The 10,863-nt window shown below is 39.8% G+C and overlaps 1 protein-coding gene across 1 annotated transcript; it reads left to right on the forward strand.

The window, feature by feature from the left end:
- Positions 1 to 359: 359 nt before the first annotated feature.
- pax1b (paired box 1b) lies at positions 360 to 5,991 on the forward strand. The gene is made up of 5 exons (XM_048249656.1): positions 360 to 576; positions 950 to 1,573; positions 2,366 to 2,499; positions 3,274 to 3,478; positions 4,046 to 5,991. Exons 1-5 carry the CDS (start codon positions 573 to 575, stop codon positions 4,138 to 4,140), a joined length of 1,062 nt encoding a protein of 353 aa, XP_048105613.1. The 5' UTR covers positions 360 to 572; the 3' UTR covers positions 4,141 to 5,991.
- Positions 5,992 to 10,863: the final 4,872 nt, after the last annotated feature.

Genomic DNA, 10,863 nt, shown 5'->3' on the forward strand with positions numbered 1-10,863 from the left:
GCGCGTTCTTTAGATCGGTGCTATACCGAATTGCTTCTTAGCCCCTCATTTGACATCATGTTATGGTTGATGTTAGATTTCATTTTTATTAAGTTCTCAAAAACTAAAGGATTGATTCTCTCTTAAATAAACTTATATAAACGCTGGATAAATGTAAAAGGTGTGAATTATGTGTGATGTGTAGTCAGCATACATTGATTGACATAACGCAAACTTCCTCTCAGCGCAATGGTGCTGCTCAAAGGGGAGCAGCCAGATACAGGAAATGACTGCGTGGATGCTGGAGAGGACCAATGAAATTGAAGAACAAAAATGTAACTGGAGAGACTGACTTGAATAAGGCGTCAAATTAATCTGAACTCACTTCAGTCCGTGAGATGGACACTTTTCCTATTCTGGGGAAAAGATCACGGGGATCCTTTACCCTAAATCATTGATTGTCAAGTCGTTTGAAAGGGATATAGGAGAGGACTACAGACGGGAGCACCAGTCCCCATGTTCAGGCGCAAGGACCAGCGTTTTTTTGCGACTGGAGATTAGCTGTAAAAGTGGATCAAGGAAAGCATGCGCTAATGGGTACGTTTTCATCCTTATTAAATTCATTGAATCATGTGCAGTTGAATTTGATATGCAGATCAACACTCGAACTTCATTTTCACAACAACAAAACTTTTGTGCAAAGGGTCATTGCTTTAGTTTTGAATGTTTGTTGAATTATTACAGTTTATTACTAACATTATATGTACTGTACACTGGCTTGTGTAAATGTGATATAGAAAGTCTTCGAACATTTTACCATAGCGTGCATTTGGTTGAAAGATCACCTGAGTGTGATAGACGTGTGGCTGGGGGAAATATATTATGAGTGTGGTAGCCGACATTCCTTGTTTTGGTAGATCTAGGCTACATTTTGTACTGTGGCCTGACCACCATACCTGTTATTTTGCAGATCAAACATACGGAGAAGTCAACCAGCTCGGGGGTGTATTTGTTAATGGCCGACCTCTTCCCAATGCTATCCGAGCAAGAATCGTAGAGTTGGCCCAGCTCGGAATAAGACCTTGTGACATCAGTCGACAATTGCGCGTCTCGCATGGTTGTGTAAGCAAGATCTTGGCAAGGTACAACGAAACGGGTTCGATTTTACCCGGTGCAATTGGAGGAAGTAAACCACGAGTAACAACACCAAATGTAGTGAAAAGCATTCGGGAGTACAAGCAAGGAGACCCTGGGATATTTGCTTGGGAAATCCGTGACCGACTTCTCGCGGATGGAGTTTGCGACAAGTACAACGTTCCTTCAGTGAGCTCCATTAGCCGAATTCTTAGGAACAAGATTGGAAATCTGTCGCAACCGAATCAGTATGAAAACAGCAAGCCACAACATCCACAGATACCATACAACCACATGTATCCATACTCCTATTCCAATCCAATGTCTCCTACCGGGAACAAGCTGGGTAACGCACCTGGAGTGCCGGTACACGGAGGGCACGTCAGCCTGTCGCGGGCCTGGTCGTCGATGCACACTGTTGGCAATTTTTTAGGTATACGGGCCTTCATGGATCCTTCAGGTTTGTTTACGTTTCTCAATATTTTGTTTTACTAGTTCTAGATCTAGTTTTTTTTTTTTTTTTTTGCTTTAATAATCACACCATCTCGGTCTTTGCCGTTTACACCATGTTCAGAGAAGTGTTGACCATATGACATTGTTTTATTCCACTTCTCAAAACTCATAATTCCAAATTGCGAGGAGGCATACAAGCAGGCTGAAAAGATGATGGAAAGTAATGAAAATATTTACACGTGCAACCTACATAGCCAATAGAACTTGTGGGCTTAACCAAATCCGCTAAATTTATTGTAGTCTACAATCGCATTCATTTTCAATTTCACCTTCAGTATATTTAACGTTTGAACAGAATTCTCAATTGCAGAAATTGCCCAGTAACTAATACAATACCTTTTTAGGCATATGGCATATCTGTTTGCTGGAATGCCACTTGGATCAGTTATATTTTAGGCCATAGTTTTAAATCATTTTATTCTAAGCGTACAGTAATGCATTTCATATACATATCATTATAGTTCAGTAGCCTATATGGCATTTATTCAAATATATTTGCCTTATATTTTACCTACTTCAGAATATATGCACATTCACAGTATAGCTTATGTATGGCTGAACATTACTCTATCTCTTTCACACACACAACGACACACACTATATACAGACTTATTCATAAATCCCTGTCCCTGAAACATTTCTGTCGTTAATTCGGTATATTTCGCCTACATAAATAGGCAATTTATAGTTGTTTAATATACTAATTTTAATGAAAGCATATTGTATTTGGTTGTTATAGCTATTGCTGGAGCTGAGGGCTACCAGCCGAAGTTAGAGGATTGGACTAGCGTGAACCGAGCCACATTTCCCTCTGCACACGCCATCAATGGCATCGACAAGTCTCCCATAGAAGCGGATATCAAATATCCACAGGTAACAGAGTGCTTTTTACATATCTCATTTTAAATATATTGCATAGCCCCCTACTAATTAAATGTTTATCGTGAGTATGGGTTGTCGAGTCGGATTTAGTTTTAGCTTGGCTATTAGTTTTGGGTGGGTTTCCCAGGAAATGGTGTCACTTAGTATTCCATAAGACTAAAGAGTAGCCTAAAGTTGTTTCCCCAACCAATTTTATTGTGTTGACCTAAAGAGACATCTCCCCAGGTATATCGTAAGAACTTGAACCTATAATCCACTATTGTCATTCATGGGCTTCATTCAGATTGGAGCGCAGGTGATCATTTTAGAAACCACATCAACAAGAAATGCAAGTCAAAGTCAAAGTAAAGGTTAAAAAATAAGAACGACTTAATTTGTTTTACTATTGCAAGGGATTATTATATTGATGAATTATTGTATTGCGATGTTTTTATATATATATATTATTAATTGGGCTTTTCATTAACGCACAATGGCCAAATGCAACACATATATTTTGATCTTATATTACAGTGAGCGTATAAGTTCAGACACTAATGCAATTTTTGAAAGCTCTAAAACGTTTGAGTTACATACAAACTTTGTTAATGGTAATTAACAAAACAAACAAAAGATACAGGTTAAGATACTACTTACAAATGACAGAGTATTTAGAAGACCCTGTCCTTCCCTTGATGTAAAACATTGTTTCAATTAAAATAAACATAACACAAATTGGCTGACTCATACAATAACTTGCACATGCTTTGTGCATTTCTTCCACAGACCTCGTCGAGCCTCTCCAGTTATGTTCAAGCTTGTGCGTACTCTCCAGCCAATCAATATGGGGTATATAGTGGCCCGGCTGGTAGTTATGTGACTGGACATCCATGGCAGTCCCAAGGAGCCACGCTGTCTCATCCCAACAACGCCACAGCCATGCATGCGTCAAACCTGCACTCTCCTATGGCCTTCAAACACTCACGAGAAGGTAAGCTGCTTATTTAGCTTGGCTCATCTGGTTTGATTGATCGAACCATGCAGCATGTGTCATGTATATTCAGTGATGTGAAATAGGGGTGGAATCTAGATGAAAGAAGAATCATTGATTTGAAACCAAATTATAAACATAATTTCCATATAAATTGTTTACAGGATTATTCAAACAATATTTAATATAATACGGTGCACGCTAGGTTTTACCTAAATCGGAAGTGCATTAGGCCTTCGTGGCCTATCAAGGCCTATAATAACATGGTGCACAAATTATACAAATTCATATTCAAGGATCTATGTCCAGTAGCCAACACTAGGCCTACATTACCTATTGTGTGTTGATAGTTGACGTTGGAACATTGACATAGGACTTATTTGCCACATCTGGACTTTGATACAGATAAATATCAATTTGTCGAATGGAAGTCAACATCAAACTCACATCCTGACGGCTGACCTTAGGCCTACTTAGTTTAATCGGCACGATATTTCAGGTGATGATATTTGAAGGGGAGAGTTACGACCGATTTGCTGTATAAATACCTCCCTTGTTTGTTTTCAGCTGGGAACAGAAAACCTCCGAGTCCTCTGAGCAAGCACCAGCACGAGACCCTGAGTAGCGTGCACGGGCTCGCGCTCACTACCTCAGGCTCCTAACTGCAGAACACATGCATGTAGTTCCGAGCAGAGTGACTACACCAAGGAAAAGGGAAACGGCTGTGGACACGCACTTTCATGACTTTTCAGTAAGTTAAGAGGTTGTAGTAAGCCAATTTGCTGAAGACGGACACGACATTAGTCTCCTCCAAACTTTAAGAAAGACAGGACTGCAAGATCGAATGCAGTACATTTCTGCAATATTTGCAGGGGTCTTTGTTTTTGACTCGCCCATCTTAATACTTGTCTGGAAGAATTCACATGGTGGCACAAATGTTTATGGCAAGCTTAATGTTCGTAGCGGCTCGGTGGAAAACGTTACCTTATTTGTTTGTGAGCATGCATACATTAAAACAAAACAAAATATTGTCAAGCGGAGGAGCCAGAATGTATTGTTAGTGAGCATGTCTGTAAATGTTAACTATTTTTGAAAGGTTTATTATATATATTTTCTAAATAAATTCCTTTGTAAATATGATTAATAAAGGCATGTAAAAAGAAAGGACATCTCTAATATTGTCCAGCTACTTGGTTTAATATGCCATTGTTTACTTTCTACAGCGAAATATTTATAAATACCAACCAAATGTGAAACTTCAATGTTGATTACATCACACAAAAGTAGGCTGCCTCGCTGATTGTATGCAATGATAATTCAATTGGCCAAAAGCCTGTATACAAAGTTAATTATTTCTACTTTCATCTTACCATGCTGCCCCTCTTGTTTGTGCTAACTGGAGTTAATGATGCTATGCACTGAACGGCGCCTCTGGAGATGCTATCTTAGCAGTGTGCTATAATGCCTGAACTTTCGTTTTTGCCTTTTCTGTGTTTTATAAAACTATAAAGCTATGGAGCTATATAGCAAATCATTACAGTTTTCGATTTTATTACATTTTATACCTTGCAAGAACTCTTCATAGATTTTGTTCAGGGCCAATAAACGCTTATGTGAAAACGACGCAAACAATAACGCTTGCACTTGATTGAGTTCAGCTGATGGCAATAATCCACAGGCGTGGAGTGGGAAGGTAACAGTCACATTGCATATCTGCAACAATTCAGCTGCACTTTTGTGTGATGTGTAGCATTGCCTTGCATCAGTATTTTTCTTCATATTTACTTTTGATTTATGGTTGTGTTCTGTTCAGCTCTACCTCGTATATAGGTTTGTTTCTGGAGTGCATAAGGCTCCTATACAGTTGATGAGTGCGTTATAGGCTTCGCAGCGACTGCTGCTTTTAGCCTCTTTTTTAAAGAGAGAATTTGTTGTAGGTGTTAATATAGTATTTGTACTGGAAATATTTTTTCAACTACATAGTCAATTGAATTTAAATATGGAAAGCAGGCTATCTCTGTGAAGAACTGTTTATAATGGAGGCTAAATACTGAGGTAATGGAATCTAACTAATGCTTTTTTAGCCACATTGTGTGGACTCAACATATTTGAAATTACACTGTAAAACTATCCCCCAAATGCAGCAGTTTTTGACTACAACTGTGTAGGTTTGTTTTTGTGCATCATACAGCACATGGGTAATTGCTGCATTAGAATGTAAAATTAAAATCTGGCCTATGGTTTTTGCTATGTATCATTCTTAGTAACTCTAGAGAATCAGAATGTTGACTAACCTACCTGATGCTTAAACAAGTTTATGTTCTTCATGAACAATACTCAATTTCTCACTATTAGTTGCTCAGTGCAAAGCATGACATGGAATCAGGCCTCAGGGACCATTTAGAAATCATTTCTTCCACTTTATCAGGGAGACCCTGCTTCCCCAAAGTCAATCTGAGGCGTTGTGATGTTAAATGTGGAATGCTTGAGCAATAAAGTGGTGCTGGACTAGGTTCATTGGTTAGTTTGAGAGGCTGTTTTGCACACAGGGAGATATTTTCTCAGGCACAACAATTAGGAAATGAATGGGTTCTTGTATAGTCCAAATACACGGAGTCAGTAATTAATACATTTTAAGCAATATGAAATGAATAGGCCTATTATGATTTTGATAGATAGATATTTATATGAGCCATGCTAAACTTATATTGTCTTTGTTGTTTCAACTGAATGTTTTGTGTTTGCAAGGGAAGCTCGAACGAATTTGGCTCACTGAATTCACAGCTTGAAGCGCTTCATTTAAAATCCTGTTTGGCCATAGGCTTATAGTGTGATGTTAGTCAAGAGCTGAAGAACTGAAAGGCAACTTTAGAGGGTGCACAGAGTAGGCCTACTGTCTGTTTGTCAGGTCTTAGCGCTGCTGAACACTATGTAGCCTATAACAGCCATGGCACAGAAATAAGCCATGACATAATGTCACCACTTGTTTTCCACGTCGTGTTTGATCAAACGTGCTTTAGTTTGTTGTCCAACCGTTTGATCAACCATAAATGTAAGTCTTGCCTTGTCTTAGAGTGCAGTATACTTCACAACCATGTAATACTTGGAAAGAGAAAGATTATTTTGAAGACAGTGCGAAGTCAGCATTAGGAGATGTTTTTACAGCTAAGGTTCAAGGTATTTCAGAGCTGAAACTGCCTGGATGGTATTTACAGTGTGGTTGCTATAGGAACTCCTTGACAGACGTTGTCACAAAAGGCAAAGGACCCGCAAAGTTGAACTTCATCAATCATTCTGATGTATGTGGCTTACTGGTCATGTACACAACCAGACACAGACATTAAAACAAACACTCACACGCATACACGCGCACACACACACACACACACACACACACAGAGGGAAGGAGAAGGAGACTCAAACTATGGATGTCTATCTTGTGTTACACACACACATGCACACCCTCTCTCTCTCTCTTACATACATGCACACACTTAATTAATTAGTTTTACATTAGTATGTCTCGGAATGGAATGCACACTTGCACATAAAAGCAAATGACATTCACACGTACACACACACACACTTTTAAAAGCTATATACCTGCATGTGCTGCATTCTACATGGAGTGTGTAGAATTGACGATGAAGTTGTCACCTAAATAGACAAACACATAGCGTGAGACTGAGGAAGTGAAGAAAAGTGTGCTTCAGAGCTGTGAGAGAGCATTTTGAAAGTTGAAATCATTTAGTATAAGGACATTACATTTTAGTTTTGCATCTGAACAGCCAAGCCTTTAGGCCACCTACATTTAATGTTTTTAATAGAGGATATAAAACAACAACAAAATCCATGACTTTCCTAAATTACCTGAATAGCTTTTCAAGTACCAGGTCTCATATATATATATATATATATATATATATATATATATATATATATATATATACACCTAGGTTTTACATTATATGGCAGCTCTCAAAATTAGTCAAATTGAGGGCAAGAAGCAATATCATCCATTTAAGCCAACATTAACTGACTGAACAAGCCATTGCTAATGTCTCCCCTTCCTTTTGGAATGGAAACTCCCATTGTCCCAAGCTATGTCATGGGCATGAGTGAAGTTTCCTCTAAAAGCTCCTCTTGTTTGCTGAGGCAAGTCCGGTAGCCCAGGCCAGGTAATGGGAACTGTAAGGCGATCCAATGGCAAACACCTTCACCTGAATGGTGGCATGCCATTAGCAGGACAAGTCTCAGCCCCCCATCATGAGATAGGCCCTGACAGAGCAAATAAAGACTGGGAGATGAGGCCCTTTGCCATTGTCTACAAGTGTCTATGTTACTGGTGGGATGATGGGATAGGGGACGGTTATTTTTGCAGTTTGAGGTTGTGAGTCAGATGGGCCAATGACAGAAATTCCCCCCAAAGCATTCCCAGCAAAAACAATCTTTACAGTTTACAGTGTCGGTATCATCAGCCCACGTCTGTCTGTCGGGGTAAGAGTTGACTCAGAGATGACCCCAGTTCCTCTCAAAGGAACATATTGTGTGGTCAATTGTGACATGGACAGAATCTGACTGTACTCATTCAGCCCCTATTGAGTTCAGATACAATCATACAAAACATGCACCTACCTGTAGATCCCAGTGGTGAATGCCCACAGACACAGTATGTATGTAAACACTGAAATGTACACAGTACAGTACACTCAGACACTATCAGTGTTGTAGTCTACATGATACGCAGGTCAACTCAGTATACCCACTTAACCAAGCATCATGATTTTCGTATAACCACTTGAATATCCAAGAATATGTATCATACATATGTGATGGAATTTTGACATGAGATATTTTTCGCAAACAAGATGTGACAGTCATTTGAACGCTGCATATGGAGAAACACTCTTATCCAATAAGGTAGCACTCTCCCACCCGTCACCCTAAGCAATATCACAGTATACCCACTACAGCAAACTAGACAACATCACTGGACACTATCAAAACATAACTGAAGTATTTCAAATAAAGATAAACAATCATTATTAGATATAATGATGTGACGGAAAGCAAACATGCCTATTAGCCTATATCAGTGTTTTTAATGCCCTTTATGAATTGTTATACACAGTGTTGTGTCATCATGCAATTATAGTGATTAATATCCTTGTAATGGAGGAAAAAAACTGATAGCATCAAATAGCCTATTTTGTCTGACAGATTAATTGCAAGACACCATGTTTTCTTTCAACACAATTGGATGAAGTTAAACTTGTTTTGACTCAAGTGATGTTTTTTAATTGTTCTCCACACCCCTCTGTGTGTCTTGAGTATCTCAGCTGTGCCAAGTCAAACATGATTAGACACCACGTACACACCTCCTCCCTGGGCCCGACCCGGGGGTGAACATCTCACTGTCGGCCGTGCAGACTCCAGGCGCCGTAAGATACACAGCTAGTGGAGCGTGAAACCGCAGGCTGCCGTCTCCTCCTCCACTGGTGCATCCACAGTACAGAAGCTACACAATGGCTACAATGCTCCTATCACAAACCTGCTCGAGCAAGAAGACTGACATGCTAGCCAGACATCAAACCTGGTTTGATTTTGGCTGTGATTTTAGCATTCTGGCACACATCTCCTGCTGTGATATAAGCTACCCGGTGTATGAGCCTCACCAAATCTCGAATATATCAGTACATGTAGTGCATACTGAGGCAGCCATATTGTGGTCATTCTTCTACACACCCAAAAGCTGCTTCAGTAGTTATAGCCTACTAAGTTCTTACCTCACCTGGTTATAGCTGTTCAGCTCTAATTAAAAAGGAAAGGTAGCCTAGAAATCTAGACGCACCCCTAGCGGCAGCAAATTACATTTGCTGCCAGGGCTAGTCTAGCAACGCTTGTGAGCTCCAGAAATCGAAACTTAATCAGGCCAATGAAATCCTGTATAGAGTCGGAGGGCTTAACATAATGATTGATGGCAGAGTTGCAACGGTTTGGCTTGAATTCCCTGCTACTTGAAAACAAATAAGATGGATGTTGCTGTTGGCGAACAGTGTGACACGAGTTAAGCTTTTATTAAGTTGGCAAACGTTTGAACTAGCCAACTAGCTCGCTGGTGGGAAACGCATGGGACTCATAGCGCTGCCGCTGTCCTATTGCATGCAGAGGGAATTTGAAAGACAACTGATTATCCCACCCCTCGGACTGAGCACTGTGAACGGTGAGTGCCCAGACCCTACATTTTAATGTGGGTCTGGCTCGTCAGGCTAAAGGAAAGGCAGGCCACTTGTGTAAATGTCTTGCGATTTCTAAAATTAAGCATTTTTTTCATTGTGCTCATAACACGAGAGATTTTCCAGTACGTTTCTTTGAATTGTTATTCACCATATTTGGATTTTTATAGGCACTTTCATTATTTTTGCAGGACATTCTAATGACGTCCTTACTTTGTAAGTTTGAGCTTCATAGGATGAAGAGTGAGTGGTGAAATGTGTGTGTGTGTGTAAAGAGGGAAAGATGGAATATGTGTTCACTACAAAAACTGGCACATGTTTATTACCCTCCTTCCACAGACCCTGATGTGAATCTTGGTCAGTGGGGATCCCACCTATTGTGGTGTCAAATGAGGGATTATGTCGTGGTTCTGTTGGGAGAGACGGCCATGTTTGTTTGTTAGAGATCCTATTGGAGAAGCCCTCCTCATCCATATTTTCCTCCACTCCTGACACCTCATCAGTCAGCTCAAAGTGAGCATAGACATCTTTTCTTTCTTTCTTTCTTTCTTTCTTTCTCTCTGTCTTTCTTTCTTTCTCTCTCTCTCTCTCTCTCTCTCTCTCTTTCTGTCTCCCCTTATTCCTTTCCCTCCTTCTTTCCTGATGAGTTAAAAGCAAATAAACAGCGGACATGCCTCCCGCTTAAAAACCAGAGACAATGCTTTCTGTTTGTCTTAGTGAGCTGGTATCACTCTGCAAGGAGTGGACCAAATCTGTCAGTGACTGAAGAGGGAAAGAATCTTCAGAAGAGACAAAATCACAACCATGGATAAGTGTGCTAAAAGTGCCACCATTAGGAGAGCTTTAAATCCCCACAACATATATAGTATTTTGATCTTTGACTAGGTTCTTTATATTTCCTCTTATAAATGCCTCTTTTGTCACAGTTTGATACATGTTCTGGATTCAGTAAATCAATTCATCAGTTTCCTAGACAACCAATTTAAAATACATGACAGTTTTATCAAATCAACAAAAGGAGGCTTGCTTAGAAGATTGTCATCTTTATAGAATACAGTATCAATGATTCTTGTGAGTGTGTGTGGTGTGTGTCTGTTTGTGTGTATGAGTGTGCGTGAGTGTGCGTGTGCTTGCGTATGTCTGTGTGTG

This window comes from Alosa alosa, chromosome 8 (genome assembly GCF_017589495.1).
Source record: "Alosa alosa isolate M-15738 ecotype Scorff River chromosome 8, AALO_Geno_1.1, whole genome shotgun sequence".
In the NCBI taxonomy this organism is placed as follows: Eukaryota; Metazoa; Chordata; class Actinopteri; order Clupeiformes; family Clupeidae; genus Alosa; species Alosa alosa.

Bases quoted from the DNA above. Each gene is read 5' to 3' on its own strand.
- pax1b (XM_048249656.1), top strand. The intron at 1,574-2,365 runs GTTTGTTTACGT...TGGTTGTTATAG, and splicing joins GGCCTTCATGGATCCTTCAG to CTATTGCTGGAGCTGAGGGC. The intron at 2,500-3,273 runs GTAACAGAGTGC...TTTCTTCCACAG, and splicing joins CGGATATCAAATATCCACAG to ACCTCGTCGAGCCTCTCCAG.